The sequence below is a fragment of the Erpetoichthys calabaricus genome, chromosome 6, assembly GCF_900747795.2.
Source record: "Erpetoichthys calabaricus chromosome 6, fErpCal1.3, whole genome shotgun sequence".
NCBI classification, from domain to species: Eukaryota; Metazoa; Chordata; class Cladistia; order Polypteriformes; family Polypteridae; genus Erpetoichthys; species Erpetoichthys calabaricus.
In genome coordinates this window covers 134,882,955-134,903,374 of record NC_041399.2, presented here as the reverse complement: position 1 = coordinate 134,903,374, position 20,420 = coordinate 134,882,955, and the positions used below count along the sequence as shown (strand labels likewise).

At 39.1% G+C, this 20,420-nt stretch overlaps 1 protein-coding gene across 3 annotated transcripts in view; it reads left to right on the top strand.

Annotated features, from left to right (window-relative positions):
• si:dkey-154p10.3 (oocyte zinc finger protein XlCOF6) overlaps positions 1-20,420 on the top strand; it is a 139,503-nt gene that overhangs the window by 96,568 nt on the left and 22,515 nt on the right. For all 3 annotated transcript variants that reach the window (XR_007935290.1, XM_051929030.1, XM_051929031.1), the window contains exon 5: positions 10,089-10,337. Coding sequence is in view for 2 of the 3 variants with exons in the window: in XM_051929030.1 (XP_051784990.1) it covers positions 10,089-10,337 (249 nt within the window). In the remaining variant the exon portion in view is untranslated. The remainder of the gene's footprint in view (positions 1-10,088; positions 10,338-20,420) is intronic.

Genomic DNA, 20,420 nt, shown 5'->3' with positions numbered 1-20,420 from the left:
ATGTAGGTAAGGGCTCTGCCTTAGTGGAGAGGAGAGCTCTTTCCTCAGAGAGATCATAATAAGCCCCTTTCACCTCCCCCATCTGGACCAGCCCAATCCAAGAGTCATTAAAAGGTTTGGGGCAGCCACCCGTATAATATTATCTGGCTGCAAAAGGATAAATTGTTCACACTGATATGCTCAGTACGGAGTCCAAAACAGAACTGATGAGTTAAGGTAAATATGGTGTCTTTAAAGGTCAGCAGAGAAAGTGAGGTCATCCAGGGCGGATGCGGAAGGCTCTTCATTCATAGGTTCCACACTGAAAGTGACATCATCAGAAGGGCCAGATGGAATTTCCCATGAACAGTCTGCAGGAAAGTGAGAAAAAAGGTCAGCGCACTCCACCACCCCCTGGTCTGGTGTGGAATTACAGTCATTTAGACCCTTTAGCTGCATCCCATGCGCACATGTATGACAATGCATAGCAGCATATAAAGGCAGATGCATATCAGTGATTACTGGTTGGAGTACCTTTGTTTTCCTCCTTCATGTATGTATCAACTTACCTTTGATCGCTGATTAAATTATAGCAACTTTGTCTAGTCTGTTTACTTTGCAGTGCCGCAGAGGTCAGGCTGGGATTGTGAGATCTGAACTGAACTACAAATAAATAACTATTAAATGGTCAATGTCATCCAGTGACACTGTAAAACTGATAATGAAATCCTATTCATTGTTCTTTATTACTGTGGGTTATTGTTACATCAACACTTTTTTTTTCTTATTCTAAATCAGAACTTTGGCTTTCAAATATTTATTAAAGTTTGATATTAGTTTGTATCCTGTGTTATCAATGTCATCTTTGCTATTATTTTTATTATATTCCCTTGACTATCTGTGAAGTGTTTTGAGCATTTGAATGGTTTTATATAAGTAAAATTATTATTTTTATTGTTATTATTATTATTACACAGTGCCATGAGTTGAGGTTTAATTGCTAGTCTGGTCTGTGTCTGTATGAAGTTTGCACATTCACAGCATGTGTATGTGGACTGAATGTACGTAACCAAATATTGTTTAATAACTAGATATTAAAAGTGTGTCATTAATCACTCTCAGTTGTCAAAATCTGTTCTATTCCTACATGTGTTACTAAACAACATACTCCCAATTTAGGAGCACCCAGAGCTCCCTGAGTTTTGCATGTTGCTCAGTTTTCACTCCAACCATATTTAGCTCTTAATGAAGACTGTTATTTAATTATATGTCATTTTAGTGTCCGCATTCTGCTATACCAGTAACACTGATGTGCTTTTTTCTGCTTTGAATACCACGGCAGGCAGTGCAACCCCTCCAAGATTTGAGTTTGAAACCTCCCACAGAACCAATTTAGAATCACTAGTTAACTTTGGCACAATTGTTTGCTAACTTTTTTGATGTGTATGTGCTACTTTTTGCTCAGGATTACCCCACCTTCTAGGGTGAAGTAAAAATAAATTTAAAAAAAAAAACAGATTGGTTTTTGAAAACATTGGATCCTTCTTTGCCCATTGACAGAAAGGCAGTGTTAATTTAGTTTAACTAGATAAACTGTTGTGCTTACAAAGCCCTGCATATAAGGCTTTCAAAGTCCTGCATATAAGAAGCAGAACTTTGTTTGGATTGCACTGCAAAATTTACATGCCAATTTAAAAGAGGAAAATTTAAGTCTTAATGTGTTTTATCCACATTTATATTTTCAAAATACTATTATGATAAAATACTAATTAATGCTACTCAGTTCTTCCAACACTGTTAGTTCAAAAGCTTTCTTCACATATAAAGTGTTTTTCAGAAATGGTTTGGAAATTCCCATAGTATGTTAACTCAGCAAATTGCCAGAGACTGTTTTCAAGCAAAAACCTGATGGCAGAATGCGATGAATCAATTCTGGTTTGCTGCTACCATCTACTGGCAGTAAGTTGTTTTAAAATTAGAAACCTTCAGCAGCTGTAGTCTTGCAGTGGTTACAGTGGGACAATTATATGTGTTCTATATGTAAAGATGGTCATATGTATACAATATTTGTAAGAAGAGAGATTTTAAAAAAACAAGACATATTTCATGCAGCATTTGTATGTTTTCAACTCACATATCAATTAGGTTAAGTGTGCATTTATATATTTTTGGGTGCTTTTATGTGTGCTAAAGTAAAACTACATAAATATTTTCTGTTCTGTACAAAGTACTTTTTCAAATAACAGACTTAAATACTACTACATGCCTCACATTCTCCTGGTGTCCTACTATCTTTGTATCTAATTTTCAAAATAATTTCAGAACTTTAATCATTGCACAAGGTCAATTCTTATGAAGATGATCAGAAATAAAAAGCTGTTTCCATTATGTGCTGTAAGTTCCATCTTAATTCTTATTTTTAAATGAAAAGTCAGTGAAGTTCTATGTCAGAGTGCATCTGCAAAAAGAAAAAGGGCAAGATTTATTCCAGTGATAAAAAATATAGACAAGAAATTTAGAGACACAGCATTTCACCTTGCATTAAAAGTTACATTTTTAAGTAAATAACTGTATAAGGTGCATTTTTTTAAGATTTACAGTATATCAGTTTACTTTAAGCAAGTAATACAAATGTATACAGAGGAGTGTATGAGATTCTTTACTTCTTTGTGGTGGTGGTGGTTGAAGTGATATGGTTGAAGTCTTCATAGTGGAATTGCTTCCTGATGGAGATTGCATTCTTTGTAGGGCACTTTATAGAATTCTAGCTCTGCACACCTCTTTCTGTGGAAATAGGTTCTGGCTGATGGTATTATTGTTTATCTTTAACTAATAGGCTAGGTGTATAGTCTTACTTGTACATAAACGTGATCATTTGAACCTCTTACTATATTTAGAACTCTTACATGCAACAGTGTTTTAGCATAGATAGATAGATAGATAGATAGATAGATAGATAGATAGATAGATAGATAGATAGATAGATAGATAGATAGATAGAACACATACACGCACAAACGAACTGTATTTGTGCCCAAGGGGAAATTTGCCTTTTTAGAGAAGCTCAAGAAATAAATAGTATAAGGTAGCCCCAGTAGCATTTCTTGATTCACTTTTACTGAATAATTTGCTGGCCAAAATTACTCGGTGCTTAATATCGTTTTAATTTTTTCCTTTGCTTCTACCTCCACTGGATCCAGAGTGTGTGTCACAACTGAGCCTATCCTTTTAATTAGCTTGTTGATTCGGTGGGCCTGTCTTGAAATGATGTTACCAGCCCAGCCCACCACTGCATAGAAAATCACACTGGTCATCACAGAATTGTAGAAGTTGTGAAGAATGTCATTAACCATATTAAAAGAACACAGTCTCCTAAGAAAAAGACCTTTCTTATATAGTTCCCCTATGTTATGAGACAAGTCCAGCTTTTTATTGATATGGACCCCTAAGTACTTGTAGGAGTGTACTACCTTTACATCCACTCCCTGAATAGTGACCGGACAAAGAGGCTGGTGCTGTGAAAGTCAATAACTAATTTCTTGGTTTTGCAGATGTTAGGTTTTCAGACAAGTCTCATCCCCCTTATTTATACACCCCATAAGTTCAGAGTCATCTGAGAATTTCTGCAAGTGACGTGACCTGGGGCCTTGTGTATAAACGGTGCGTACGCACAGAAATGTTGCGTACGAAAGTTTCCACGCTCAAATCGCGATGTATAAAACCTAAACTTGGCGTAAAGCCACGCACATTTCCACGGTACCTCATACCCTGGCGTACACAATTTCTCCACTCAGTTTTGCAGACTGGCGGCACCCAGCGTCAAAGCAGTGCTACTGTTCCTATGTAGTTACCCTTTCTTTCTTAGACCCACATTCCTGACGCGGCTTTATAAATACACTGAACTTAACTGCATATTGTTTATTAGTGTAATGCATCTAATTGTAATTAACCTGTAGCAATATAATGGTCCAGGGAATAGCCATAGTATTCCAAATACCATAACTGCTTTAGCGTTGTTACTCTCACTGCATCTTCTTCTTCTTTCAGCTGCTCCCGTTACGGGTTGCCACAGCGGATCATCTTTTTCCATATTACTCTCACTGCACCACTCGGAGTATTTATATCACTGTATCTGAGTGGGAAATCACAGCAGCAGCTGATCGGAAAGAGAATTATCGAGATATAGCATCAAGCACACGCTGCGTCAGCCACGGCAAAATGCTTCAGAGACTTTCTTGTACGGACCTCGCGGTTCAGAAACAGTTTCATCCCAAGAACTATAAACGCACACAATCAAGTGCTCCTTGTAGAACTGTTTGTACTTATAAGTACAATTACCCCACTGTAAACTTGCACTACAGTTATAATATTGCACAACCTGCGCCAATTTATAAAGCGCGTATGATGACGATATTATTTTTAAGATGAAATGCAGCAAGATATGTTGATTATAGTATACAGATAAAACTTTAACTTCATTTAAATAATCTGTGTTGTTAATAATTAAACATGTGAGGACACGGTGCCGCAGCGCTAGCTAGTTCATGGATTGCTCCTGCCTTGCGCTGTATTCTTGCTGGTGCTGACGCGACACTGGAAGGATAGATGGATAGAATAATTAAACATGTACTACGAAGATATTTCAATGTTCCTTAAAAGTTTTGAAGAAACGACGTTCTAAGCTTACAGATGGCTTAACGTCTATTACAGAGCTGATTGTGTGGCGATTGGGTATTTGGAGAAAGAAAAGTAAGGACAAGAATTGTAGGTTAGTATGTTTGAAAGAGACAGTACTTCTGTAATAAATTATTTCATCGAAGGTCACGCATGGCACAGCAAGCCTCTTGCTTGAGATATGAACAATCACTGCGCCGTGTTCCCATTTTTAATAACATGGTTTCATTCCTATCATCATGAAAAAGATATCACGTATACATCTCAGTATTTTAATTATTCAGAGAGCTATAATATCACGAATGTAATGGATTCTGTGTCCTGTCGGAGAAAGAGAAAGAACGGAAGCACATAGTGATTCACACACATAGAAGATCAAACACAGAACAAAGCATTTAACGTGCTACTTTAGTTACGATGGGATTTGAGAAACTAGTAAAATAAACTATTTTAAGATGAAGTTTATGATGTTCTAATTTAATGACAAAATAAACTACGTGATTAAAGTGGAAAATTCGAGATTAAAGTTGACATTTCGTGCTTTTTTCCCCCCACTGTGTGCCTATTTTTTTTTTCTGACCCCTAATAAACTTTCATATGACACTCAGACGGTAGGCTACGACTCGCCTTTTCACAGCGACTTTGATATGTGACAACTTCTTTTTTATTTCGGGCACTGTGCGACTTTGTGAACTTGAGCTTTCGAGTTTCTCCGACACTATGTCACTCGATCAACTTCCTTTTGTTGATTATACCACTGTTTAAACCAACAAATAGTTTGTTTTTCCTTTGCCTCCACTTGGTATTCGCTGAAATTCTTATATTTTCCCCCGTGCTTTTCCCATTGTCTTTTCACAGAAGGCTGAGCTTAAGGGCTATTTATACAGTGATCCCTCGCTATATCGCGCTTCGCCTTTCGCGGCTTCACTCCATCGCGGATTTTATATGTAAGCATATTTAAATATATATCGCGGATTTTTCGCTGCTTCGCGGGTTTCTGCGGACAATGGTCTTTTAATTTCTGGTATATGCTTCCTCAGTTGGTTTGCCCAGTTGATTTCATACAAGGGACGCTATTGGCAGATGGCTGAGAAGCTACCCAATTTACTTTCTCTCTCTCTCTCTCTTGCGCTGACGTAGGGGGGTGTGAGCAGGGGGGCTGTTCGCACACCTAGACGATAGGGACGTGTGCAGCTGCTTCCTGAAGGACATGCTGCACGGTGCTTTGCATACTTAAAAGCTCAAAGGGCACGTATTGATTTTTGCATGTTTGTTTTTCTCTGTCTCTCTCTCTCTCTCTCTCTCTCTCTCTCTCTCTCTCTCTCCCTGCTCCTGACGGAGGGGGTGTGAGCTGCCGCCTTCAACAGCTTTGTGCCTCGGTGCTTCACATACTTAAAAGCAAACAGCCCTATTGATTTGTTTGCTTTACTCTCTGTTTCCTTTGAAGAGGAAGATATGTTTGCATTCTTTTAATTGTGAGACAGAACTGTCATCTCTGTCTTGTCATGGAGCACAGTTTAAACTTTTGAAAAAGAGACAAATGTTTGTTTGCAGTGTTTGAATAACGTTCCTGTCTCTCTACAACCTCCTGTGTTTCTGCGCAAATCTGTGAACCAAGCATGACAATATAAAAATAACCATATAAACATATGGTTTCTACTTCGCGGATTTTCTTATTTCGCGGGTGGCTCTGGAACGCAACCCCCGCGATGGAGGAGGGATTACTGTATTGATTTGTATATTCAAAGAGGCGTAATTCTGAGTTGGGGCGGGACAGAAGGCACGTGCGTTACTTTTCACGCTGATCGGGATTTATGTAGCGGAAGAACGTGGAAGTTTGCGTACGCAGAGATTCCTGCATCTGGATTTTTCTGTGCGTACGCACATTCCCGCTTTTGTGCTTACGCCATATTACAGTGTGAGTCCTACGCATGGCGTTATACATGAGGCCCCTGGTGTTATAGTCAGGGGTGTACAGAAACACAGTGTCCATTATCCTGGACACCATAGGCTCATCCACTTGGATATCTCTAAGTTCATCCGTTCACCGGGATGGTTGGATGGTATTGAAGAAACTGGAGAAATCAAAGAGCATTATCCTCATAGTGCTGGCAACTACTTATGCAGCATCTTTAAAAATTGTAAAGCTTTGAAGAATTATTATAACTAGAAATTTAATACAAGTTTTGTAGGTCTTTCATAGTCATTTATTGAACCTTTATCCTTAATGTGCTTAGTCCTATACAGTTTATGGATAGCTGGAACATAGAGTGCAAAAAAATAAAAAATTAACTCTAGGTGAACGTCAGGCTACATGGATACATTTACACATAGGCTGTTGGAATGAATTCCATGAGTAGAATATAATGATAGTTTGTTAAGGTACTAACTGACAATCAAATGTGTAAGGATTGCAACTTGTTTTACAATATGCTGATTTAAGAGTTTCCAAAACTCTGTGTGCTTCTGTGCAGAGTTATAGGATTTTTCATTTGTCATCTGATATACTCACCTCACTCCCAAGAACAGCTAAATTATGGTTTAAGGTGAATAGATTCTGTTAAGTTAGTGTTTGTTAGTCTGCATTTAAATTAGTGCTTTAAAATTACAGTTTGCCAAGTTTTAATTTTTGTTATTGAATGAAAAAGTTCTTTTGGCAGTTTAATGTAAAGAAATGTAATAATATTTTTGTCCTTTATAAAGCTGTTATACCTATGACTTTGAACTGTGTTTTTTATATATTTTATTTTATTAAAATAAAAAAATATTCCATATATGCAAGTCAAGTTTAACAAAACTGGTTTGAAACAAATCAACCCCCACCCATGAGAAAGAGAGCTAGGTCAGCAGAGTAGTACTTTAGTAATAGTAAAAATATGTAAATAAATAAATAAATACATAAATAAATAAAAATAGAATAGAAAAAGAGAGGAGAGAATCCACTTCCTCAATTTAAATGCTTATTCTAAAATATTATTCATCAGATCCTGCCAGGTTTTGAAAAAGTTTTGTACAGGTCCTCTAAATGAGAATTGGATTTTTTCCAATTTTAGATAATATACACTGCCTGGCCAAAAAAAAAGTCGCCACCTGGATTTAACTAAGCAAATAGCTACGAACCTTCTATTGGATAATTACTGCATGGGCGATTATCTTTCAGCTGGCAACAAGTTATTTAACCCCAACTGGTGCAATGAGTTGCTTCTCATTTCTTAAACACCCATGTCGAAAGACACATCTCGTGGTCGTGGAAAAGATGTTAGTCTGTTTGAGAAGGGTCAAATCATTGGCATGCATCAAGCAGAGAAAACATCTAAGGAGATTGCAGAAACTAGTAAAATTGGGTTAAGAACTGTCCAACGCATTATTAAAAACTGGAAGGATAGTGGGGACCCATCGTCTTCAAGGAAGAAATGTGGCCGGAAAAAAATCCTGAATGATCATGATCAGCGATCACTTAAACGTTTGGTGAAATCAAATCGAAGAAAAACAACAGTAGAACGCAGGTCTATGTTTAATAGTGAAAGTAAGAGCATTTCCACATGCACAATTGCGAAGGGAACTCAAGGGATTGGGACTGAACAGCTGTGTAGCCGTAAGAAAACCACTAATCAGTGAAGCAAACCGGAAAAAAAGGCTTCAATTTGCTAGGGAGCATAAAGATTGGACTCTGGAGCAATGGAAGAAGGTCATGTGGTCTGATGAGTCCAGATTTACCCTGTTCCAGAGTGATGGGTGCATCAGGGTAAGAAGAGAGGCAGATGAAGTGATGCACCCATCATGCAAGATCTTGGTGAAAAATTAATGCAACACTGGATGGAACTAAATCTTGTGACATTGCAGAAGCTTATCGAAACAATGCCACAGCGAATGCGTGCCGTAATCAAAGCTAAAGGCGGTCCAATGAAATATTAGAGTGTGTGACCTCTTTTTTTGGTGGCGACTTTTTTTTTGGCCAGGCAGTGTATAACATCAGTTATCCACTGACTTAAAAGAGGTGAGTTAAGATTCTTCCAGTTGAGCAAGATAAGTCTAAGACTTACGGCCACACCCGTGTGAACGCACCTGATCTCGTCTGATCTCGGACTATGAACTGTATTAAATGGATCTAAAGCATAATAGTGAATGGCTGCATATTTGGTTACCTAATATGTTTTCATACATTACATTTCACAAAATCAGCTAAAGTTTTCAAATTGTATATGAATTTGATATTAAATACATACAATAACTTATGTACAATATAATGTGTATAACATTTATGGTAAAATGCACCATCTGTGAAGAAAGTTATTTCTGCTTTTTGCACTTACATTTATTTTGACAGCTGTAGAACACTTCACGTAAAGCACAATGCATCATTTCAGCTAGAGCTAAGGTAAACTTTGTTTCTAAAGGTGTCAATTTTGTTTGTTAAAGGAGACTTTCACTGCAGTGACAACTTATTACTCTTTGTATTTATCTTACTTACATTCCTGCAGCAAGCAGATTGGGTATGCCCAAATGTCATGCTTTGAAAATAAAGTACTCTTAAAACTTTTATCCGTCTATGCCTTTTATTAGAAAAGAACATGCGGTAATAACTCGTATTTGACTTTTAAGCTGTTTTGCAGGTTATTTTTATTAGGTCACAGTTACCAACCAATGCATCATTTTAAAGTCTTGTCCTTAAAAATCTTTCATAATTTCCTTCATTTTTTAAAATTTCTGATCTACCTGTCTTCATCAATCAATCCACTTTAAAAGAGGACTATTGGCAGCAACTATTGGCCTTAGTGACCTGTTTTAAGTCCAAACACCCATAAAGTAACTTTTTCTGCTTCTCTGGCATTATCTGCAGCAGTGATGACCTTTGTGTTGTGTTTGTGTTTTCTCTCCATGTTTCTATTGGTTGATCCCAATTCCACTTACAGTTCCAAGACTTGTTAGGTCAAGTGACTATTCAGATTGTACCCTGCAGCATATTTGAATCATCTCTGTTTCTGGGTACTTCATTGTACCCATTGATTTGGGCATTGTCTGTGGGTCACTATCCAGGAAAACAGACATATTAAAATTCATAGATATGTGAATATTATAAGCCACTCTTATATTCTTAAATACAGATTAATGTCCTTGGAATTCTTAAAATTCAGTGTTTTCCTTTATGCTTAGGTTGTTTTATGTTTTGCTAGTATACAGTATGACCTGATAATTCTCTCTTCAATTCTTAATGTTCTTTTGATGAAAAAACTGGTTCAAACAAATTCTGCATCCAATACAGCTTCCAGTACAGCTTCAAAATCAAAACAGTGAACTATTGAAACTCTGAAAAAATATATTTAATAATTTGCAGCTTTAGTGCAAATAACTAATCTTTTTTTTTATCAGGAATTACTCATATTATGAAATTGCCCCCAAGAATCACTCATTCATGTTTCTTTTGCCTGTTACAGAGTTGATCTTGAAGACCAAACAGTGGCTTTCAGGAACCCTAGTCAGTATCATTGCCCAATGTGCTCAAGCGTTTTTCAAAATCAACATCAACTGGATTTGCACAACAGTCAAGAACATGAAGTGAAAATGAAAAAGATTAAAAGAAGAAGCATTTTCAAGATCTCTGAAGAAGGCAGATCATTTCTAGGCTCAGGATCACACAAGAGAGGAAACTTAGAAAAAGACGTAATGTGTCACCTATGCAGCAGGTATGTTCTTGCTCCACTTTTTTTTTTTATTGCAAGGCAATCAATATAAAATCAATGTACTGTCACAGATATACTTTTTAGTCTTTATATTTTATTGGGCTAAAAACATAAAATGTAACAATCATAGAAGTTTAAGTCAAAATTAAGCTTCATTGGATTTCCCCAACAAGGTGCTAAGTCTGATTTGGGAGTAAGTTAGTATCTATTAATTTAATTAATTTTCTGAAATTGCTTATTCCAGTATACATTTGAAGTTGATACATTTTAGTAGTTTTTCTAAGGTTATTTATGATTTAAAATGAGCACTTTATACAAATACACAATGATAGTTAACAATAACAGTTCAATATGTCTATATACACCTCTATAGGCTGTATCTTTAAATATTTATAAGTATTTCAGAAAGGATGCTTAACATTAAATGAAAATGTTTATGGTTTTGCATTATATTTGTCTAAATAAAGCAAACAGACTTTTTGTCTTCATAAAAATACAATCGGTTGCTTCCTCTTTTGAACATTTTGCTGCCAGGGTAGGATCTAGAGCCTTGCTCCACTAGAACTGGATTCAGAGAATGGAGGAATGGCCATATATACTTTAGTCAGTTATTGATCAACTAGAGTAAAGCCCACTTTGATTTAATGTTGACTTCAAACATTTTGTAACTACTGCAAGATATGGTCGGCCATTCATCCCGGCCAACACCCCCAGGCCGCCAGATGGAGCCCTCCTTGCAGCATGGAGATGCCCTGAATGCCAGCAGGGAATTATAGACAGTGGACTTTTAATGCACAGCCCTGCTGGATACCATGGGGGCCACCAGGAGTCGCTTCCCTATACCCCGGAAGTACGTCCCAGTCACATGGACAGAAGAAATGATGTGTTTCTGGGATGAAGAAAAGGAGAAGTTTTTACCTGACCCGGAAGTGATAGAAAGTCACATGGACTGAGGGACAAACACTTCCGGGTCAAGGACTGTAAAGGACTCTGGGGAATCCCAGACGGACGTGCTGAGCTGGATGGAAGGGTGGCAACACATCTGGGAGAGTGGAGGATTTATTCTTGTTTATTGTGATTGTTTATGAGTATAGTGGAGTGGAGGGTGCTTTGTGCACTGTATTGTCTGAATAAAATAAGTATTTGGACTTTTATCTGGTGTCTGGCGTCTGATCTGAGGGTTCAAGGGAGCGAGAGCGCCCCTCTCTGTCACACTACACTACTATGCTCACTTTGTGCATTGACTGCGCATGTGCTAGACATGAAAACATAGGCTCACTCAAAAAACAGTTGTGTGAAATGATTCATTGCTATCCACACCAATTCAATTCAATATTAAAAGCACACAGAAATAGTCAAATTTGCACAAATTCATAGCGAGATATCGGCAAGATCCTGCGCAAAGATAAAAGTTTGTGCAGACACAAAAGGAAATGTCTACAAGATCGATAAGTAAAGGTAAAGAAAAGACTTTGGGTGAAAGCCAGGTGATTCTGCAACCATGCAGAACTATGCAGTATCCTCTTAGTCCCGTGCACTGAATGCTTGTACTATAAACAGACCAGTGTGCTCATCCTCTGTGCACGACCATGTCTACAGCTATCAGCATCCGAGTATCAATGTCCCTTAATGTAAAACAGGAAGGGTATGGTTTACCCAAAATAATGGATTAAACAAAACTAGTTAAAACATGATTTAAAATATAGCTTAGAAGAAAGTTTTAGGGGACATGGAGTGTTGACTTTATGTAAAGTCATCAAATACATAGAAAAGGCAGTTAAGTATACAGTAATCCCTCGTTATATCGCGCTTCACCTTTCGCGGCTTCACTCTATCGCAGATTTTATATGTAAGCATATTTAAATACATATCGCAGATTTTTTGCTGGTTCACGGATTTCTGCGGACAATGGGTCTTTTAATTTCTGGTACATGCTTCCTCAGTTGGTTTGCCCAGTTGATTTCATTCAAGGGACGCTATTGGCAGATGGCTGAGAAGCTACCCAACTTACTTTTCTCTCTCTCTTGCGCTGACATTCTCTGATCCTGACGTAGGGGGATTGAGCAGGGGGGCTGTTCGCACACCTAGACGATACGGACGCTCGTCTAAAAATGCTGAAAGATTATCTTCATGTTGCTCCCTTCTGTGCAGCTGCTTCGTGAAGTGACATGCTGCACGGTGCTTCACACTTGCACACGCATGGTGTGCATAAAAGCTCGAAGGGCACGTATTGATTTTTGATTGTTTGTTTTTCTCTGTCTCTCTCTCTCATTCTCTTTCTCTGCTCCTGACGGAGAGGGTGTGAGCTGCCGCCTTCAACAGCTTTGTGCCGCGGTGCTTCGCATACTTAAATGCCAAACAGCCCTATTGATTTGTTTGCTTTTCTCTCTCTTTCTGACATTCTGTGCTCCTGACGTGCACTCCTTTGAAGAGGAAGATATGTTTGCATTCTTTTAATTGTGAGACGGAACTGTCATCTCTGTCTTGTCATGGAGCACAGTTTAAACTTTTGAAAAAGAGACAAATGTTTGTTTGCAATGTTTCAATAAAGTTCCTGTCTCTCTACAACCTCCTGTGTTTCTGTGCAAATCTGTGACCCAAGCATGACAATATAAAAATAACCATATAAACATATGGTTTCTACTTCGCGGATTTTCACCTTTCGCGGGGGGTTCTGGAACGCAACCCCCGCGATGGAGGAGGGATTACTGTATACTAAAAGGTGGGTAGTTAATTAACTGAGGCTTCTTTTGACATTTTGTAAACAATTGTAAGGTTGGTTTGCGATGGCAGAACTAAAAGCAAAGAACAGTCAGCTGTGCACATTTTGAATCTGTTTAGCTTTTTTAAACTGGATAGACTAACCCATATAACAGAAAGGATAAAGAAGGGATGGGAAAGAAAGTAAATTTGCAGTGAGAAACCAATGAAAAAAAGAAGCTAGTCAATAACAGGGAAGCAGTTTTGAAACCTTATGACAAGTGTGGTTCAATGTATTAAGCACTTGTATCACAGTAAACACCACCTGGGGGTTAATTGGGTAGTAATGAATTTCAGTTTTTCATGACTTATTGTTTATGACAGATTATTTTCTTTTCTGCAGAAGAAGATAGAAAATACCCATTTAGGTATATAATTTCAGTTTTTTTAATACAAACAAATACTGTAACACCTTTGTTTACCTTTATAACGTTACATCTTGCCTGAAGAAGAAGCCTGAGGTGCCTCGAAAGCATGCATATTGCAATCTTTTTAGTTAGCCAATAAAAGGTGTAATTTTGCTTGACTTCTCACAGTGTAACATGCTTAAACTGCTAATCCCAGTTTAATATCAGTGAGACACCTCTGGCATCACCCTGCAAGTCCATTGCAGGTCCCACTCGCACATATACTAACACAGAGGCCAGTTAGTCAAATCAGCATGTCTTTGAGAATTTTGCGAAGAAAACTTGAGTACTTGGAGAGAACGTGAAAACTGTACATGTAACATAACTATGCATTGGATTCAAACCCAGGATACTGGATCTCTGATATGGTAGGTTTACCTACTACACCACCATGCCACCCTTCTATTTATGTATGGTATATTGTTTGTTTCCTAAGAGCACATTTTTCACAATAACCAATGCATTAACTTAAGGTATACCAGAATCATAGTGCAGAGTTATGTGTGGTAGGTGCTATTTTAACATTCTCTGAAGATGCACTAAGTGATAATCTTCACCTCAACCTAGCACCGATATGTGGCATAAATCCATTGCAAAGTAGCACTGATATGTGGTATAAATCCATTGCAAAGCAAACTTCCACACAAAACTTTGACTTATACTGGGCCAATTTATACTTACTGGCCAACCTAACTTATGCCTTTGACGTGTTGGGTGAAACAGAAATTTCCAAAGAAAAACCTAATAAAGAGAGATTATAAAATCATCACAGATATTGATCAGGTTAAGTGGATTTGTTGTTATTTTTCCTATTTATTCATGTTGCATAGTATACGCACTTTTGCTGTCTGATCCTTGATAGTAATTCACTATTTAATTACTACAAAACCTGCTGTGACAGAAACAAATATTTAAAAACATTATAATGTCAGATTTATAGTCTCCTCATTGAGTGTTGTTCTGTTTGTCTCATTTAGGTGTCTGAGCTGAAACTATCAATTATCATGTTACTCGTTAAAAATGCAATGTGCAGTTATGGAGTGGCACTATGCAGATCAAAGTATCATTTTCAAATTAAAATTCCATTCTTTTGTGAATTTCTAGCAAACAAGAACTTCTGATGTTGTACTTGCTTTTATAAAAATCAATACACACATTTCTTTTTAAGAGGCTTCTGCTAGGTTCAATTTTGATTTTGTTTAATAATAAAATGTCCACTAGGGGGTGACAAAGAATAAAAATAAAAATTGTCACTGAGATAATCTTTTAATTTTGATGCTAAAGTTTGATTTTTAAATAATAGAATTTTATTTCAGTTTTTTTCCTATGTATTAGACGCTGAAAGTATGAAGTTAGTAGCATGTCATGTTTATTTCAAAACACTGAAACTGGCAGTGTAAATCTGTTAAAGCAAGTAAATTTGATTCAGTATTTTAATAAAAATAAAATTTCAATGTCTGTTGAGAGAATCATTTCGATGTCCAGTTCTGTTATTAATGCTTACTACATTCATTAATTAATTGCACAATATTTAGTTTTATATTATAGTTAACAGCATTTTTATGTTATTTTTTATTATGTACGTATGTGTATAATTATTTGAGATGCTGTATGTTCTATTTCTGTTACTTAATCTTTGCTACATAATTCTGAAAATTAAACTAGTCTGTTTTAATCAAACATACAGTTTCTGTTTAAAGGCCTGTAAGTAAACCCATTGTTGAATCTTTTAATCTGCATGTTCAGTGCAAGGATGCATGGAGTTGGAGTTGAGCTGCATCATTCATACATGAAAGGCAGACCAATGCAGGACATCTTATAGTTCTGACACTATAAGGCAAAAAAACAGTGCTTGCTGCATAACCACAACACCCAGCATAAAACTTGATTTTTGATCACTGTTTTTCCAGAAATTACTGATAAGAATTAATATTAAAAAGGCAAAGTAAAACATAATTTGTGCAAATATTGGTGAATTCATATTTTTAAGTATTGTACTTGAAAGTGCAATATTTGTATAGGTACTTATTGTTTTAATGTTTTGTGAATTATATTTATATAATGTTGTTCATGATAAACACTACTACAAAGCAATTTCCTAAACTATCTAATAACATTCTTTGAACAAAGAGAACATAAACCGTGGCACAGTAGTTCACACTGCCTGAGTCACTCCCTGTGTGGAGTCAGTGTGATCTCACAGTTTAATACAAGTTACCTTCAATCTCAGACATGTTTAGATTTGTTTTAATTGGTGAGTCTGTACTGGTCCATTGTGAGTGAGTGATGGTGTTTCAAAGATTGTGTCCTGCAATGGATTGGCACATCCTCCATGGTTGCTTTTTACTTCATGCCCTGTTCTGTCAGTACTAGGGGGCTTCGCTCGCCAACCCCTGGTCGTGGGTAAGCCGAAATACAGTTGAAAGAGATTATTGTCATTCTTGGTAATTGTTACATATGTATCATGCGCCCTCCGTACTATCTCGGGTTTGAGTATGCTGTGTTTTGTGGACGTTTGGGAACCTCGCACTCTCTACAGTTTGAGTGTGGGGCGGGATGCCGAAGCCTCTTGTGTTAGTTTTTTCTGTGAGAACATATGTATGTCTGTGAGTACTTATTGTATTACTGGAATATGATTCACATATGCTGTGGAGTCCGGATCCTTGGGGCTTCTGCACCATCTCGGGTTTTTGCCTGCGGTGTGTTAGACGCGCGTTGTAGGCGCATGCACCTTCCGTACTATGTCGGGTTTGATTATGCTGTGTAGTGTGTCATTGTAGGCGCATGCGCCCTCCGTACTATGTCGGGTGTGACTATGCTGTGTGTTTTGGACGTTTGGGGACTCCGTACTCTCTCCAGTTTGAATGTGGGGCGGGATGCCGACGCCTCTTGTGTTTGTTGTTTCTGTGAGTACTTATAATATTGTATTACTGTAATGTGATTCACATATGCTGTGGAGTCCAGGTCTGTGGGGCCTCTGCACCATCTCGGGGTGTTGCCTGCGGTGTTTTAGACGCGCGTTGTAGGTGCCTGCAGCATCCGTACTATGTCGGGTTTGACTCTGCTGTGTGTTGTGGACGTCTAGGGTTCCGTATTCTCTGGGCTTGTTGCTTTATTTCATATTTCTGTTAGTTGAGCTCTTTCGTTGTAGGCGGCTGCGCTTTTCATACTATCTCGGGTTTGATTATGCTGTGTGTTGTGGACTTTTGTGGACTCTGTAGTCTGTCCTGTTTCACTCTGTTGCGGGGGGCTGTATCCTTGTGTTTGTATGGCTGTGTCGTCACCTATGGGCGTGTTGCCTCATTTCTTATCCACGTTAGGTGAGCTCTTTCGTTTTTGAGCCGTGTCTCCGTCGTTCTCGGAGGATCGCGCTATAGCCGCCTGCGCACCATGTCTCCTGCGTGCATGGGTATCTCGGGTTTGACCATGCTGTGTTTTGTGGACGTGTGGGGACTCCATACTCTCTCCGGTTTGACTGTGGGGCGGGATGCGGACGCCTCTTGTGTTTGTTGTATTACTGTAATGTGATTCACATATGCTGTGGAGTCCAGGTCTGTGGGGCTTCTGCACCATCTCGGGGTTTTGCCTGCGGTGTTTTAGACGCGCGATGTAGGCGCCTGCACCTTCCGTACTATGTCGGGTTTGCCTTTGCTGTGTGGTGTGGACGTTTAGGGTTCCGTATTCTCTGGGCTTGTTGCTTTATTTCTTATTTCTGTTAGTTGAGCTCTTTCGTTGTTGGAGGTGTATAGCGCATTGTAGGTGCCTGTGCTTTCCGTACCATCTCGGGTTTGATTATGCTGTGTGTTGTGGACCTTTGTGGACTCTGTAGTCTGTCCCGTTTTACTCTGGGGCGAGGGGCTGTATCCTCTTTTTTGTGTGGCTGTGTCGTTACTGCTTTCCGTACTATCTCGGGTTTGATTTGTGAACCTTTGTGGACTCCATAGTCTGTCCCGTTTCACTCTGGGGCGGGGCGCTGACTCCTCTTGTTTGTGTGGCTGTGTCATTCGTAGTCTCTCCTGTTTCATTCTGGGGCGGGGGGCTGATTCCTCGTTTTTGTGTGGCGCCTGCGCACTATGTCTCCTGCGTCCATGGGCATGTACCTGCGTCCATATCCGGTTTACCATTCTCGGTTAGTAATATGGATAGTTTGCATTTTTTCACAGCCCTGTGTTGGATTTAGATGGTTTAGTAATTGATTCAGCTGTTAAATTTCAGTCTGCATTGATTTATATTATACAGTGCATCCGGAAAGTATTCACAGCGCCTCAGTTTTTCCACATTTTGTTATGTTACAGCCTTATTCCAAAATGGATTAAATTCATTTTTTTCCTCAGAATTCTACACACAACACCCCATAATGACAACATGAAAAAAGTTTACTTGAGGTTTTTGCAAATTTATTAAAAACAAAAAAATTGAGAAAGTACATGTACATAAGTATTCACAGCCTTTGCTCAATACTTTGTCGATGGGCCTTTGGCAGCAATTACAGCCTCAAGTCTTTTTGAATATGATGCCACAAGCTTGGAACACCTATCCTTGGCCAGTTTCGCCCATTCCTCTTTGCAGCACCTCTCAAGCTCCATTGGGTTGGATGGGAAGCGTCGGTGCACAGCCATTTTAAGATCTCTCCAAAGATGTTCGATCGGATTCAAGTCTGGGCTCTGGCTGGGCCACTCAAGGACATTCACAGAGTTGTCCTGAAGCCACTCCTTTGATATCTTGGCTGTGTGCTTAGGGTCGTTGTCCTGCTGAAAGATGAACCGTCGCCCCAGTCTGAGTTCAAGAGCGCTCTGGAGCAGGTTTTCATCCAGGATGTTTCTGTACATTGCTGCAGTCATCTTTCCCTTTATCCTGACTAGTCTCCCAGTTCCTGCCGCTGAAAAACATCCCCACAGCATGATGCTGCCACCACCATGCTTCACTGTAGGGATGGTGCCAGGTTTTCCCCAAATGTGACGCTTGGCATTCACACCAAAGAGTTCAATCTTTGTCTCATCAGACCAGAGAATTTTGTTTCTCATGGTCTGAGAGTCCTTCAGGTGCCTTTTGGCAAACTCCAGGCGGGCTGCCATGTGCCTTTTACTAAGGAGTGGCTTCCATCTGGCCACTCTACCATACAGGCCTGATTGGTGGATTGCTGCAGAGATGGTTGTCCTTCTGGAAGGTTCTTCTCTCTCCACAGAGGACCTCTGGAGCTCTGACAGACTGACCATCGGGGTCTTGTTCACCTCACTGACTAAGGCCCTTCTCCCCCGATCTCTTAGTTTAGATGGCCGGCCAGCTCTAGGAAGAGTCCTGGTGGTTTCGAACTTCTTCCACTTACGGATGATGGAGGCCACTGTGCTTATTGGGACCTTCAAAGCAGCAGAAATTTTCCTGTAACCTTCCCCAGATTTGTACCTTGAGACAATCCTGTCTCGGAGATCTATAGACAATTCCTTTGACTGCACTGCCCTTTCAGATACTCTTTTAAAGTTAACAACAATTGTTATCTCTGTGTCACCCTTTCTGTTTATAGTATTCCAGTGGTTCCCAACCTGGGGTCTGCAAGGATATGTCAGGGGGTCCACGGCAAAATGTGAGAAAAAATAAACATACGATTTTATTGTTTAAAAAGTTGTAAATGATAGCACATTTTTCTAGTTCACCTTCCATTCATCCATTTTCCAACCCGTTGAATCCGAACACAGGGTCATGGGGGTCTGCTGGAGCCAATCCCAGCCAACACAGGGCACAAGGCAGGAACCAATCCCGGGCAGGGTGCCAACCCACCGCAGGACACACACAAACACACACTAGGGCCAATTTAGAATCGCTAAGCCACCTAACCTGCATGTCTTTGGACTGTGGGAGGAAACTGGAGCACCTGGAGGAAACCCACGCAGACACGGGAAGAACATGCAAACTCCACGCAGGGAGGACCCGGGAAGTGAACCCAGGTCCCCAGGTCTCCCAACTGCGAGGCAGCAGCGCTACCCACTGCGCCACCGTGCCGCCCTAGTTCACCTTGTATTTAAATAATAAGTCACTTTGTTTCTGCTTACCAATTACGCCTATTAATAAGTGCGTTTTTCAAATTCTGTTAGAAGGCTACCATAGATATGCACACATTGCATTGTGGCATTAATGCAGTTCACAGCAAGCTAGACATAGTGTGTTGAATGCCAAAACATGCATAATGATGGACCGTTTTTTAAAGAGGAAACAATCCTGAAGAAAACCCATTTTGTAGTTCAGTTTTAAATGCATCAATACTAAAGCTTTACTATTGTAAAGCAAAATCTAAATCTAGAAAATATGAAACTTCATATATAGAGTTCAGATTTGTGCTGGCTAAGAAAAAGATTAACTTGATTACCCCAAATACATTCTTTGTCAGGAAATTTTGTCAGATGAATGTCTAAAGCTGTCTAAATTGAAATGAAATTTAGAACAAAAGCATCCATCTGATGTTGGAAAACATGTTAGACTTTTTCCAAAGGAAAGCAGCACTGCTTAGGAAACAAGTGAGCACTTTCACACAGCAAGGAATGGTTTCAGAGAGAGCACTGAAGGCGTCTTTTATGGTGTTGTGTCGCATTGCCCATGTGAAGAAAGCTCACACAGTTGGAGAAGATTTTATATTACTGGTGACCAAAGAGATAGTTCAGGAATTCCTTGGTGTGGAAGCTGCCCTTAAAGTTGACACTGGCCCTTTGTCAGACAACACTGTGTGTAGACGGATATTTGACGTGGCAGAGGATTTAACAGACAAATTACTGGAACGTGTAAAAAACAGGCCTTGGTTTTCATTGCATTTGGACGAAAGCATAGATGTAGCTAATGCCACATAGCTTATCGTCTGTGTCAGATTTATTGGAGATGAAATGTTTGTTGAGCTTTTACCCGGCAGAGAAATTCAGGGGATGACAACAGG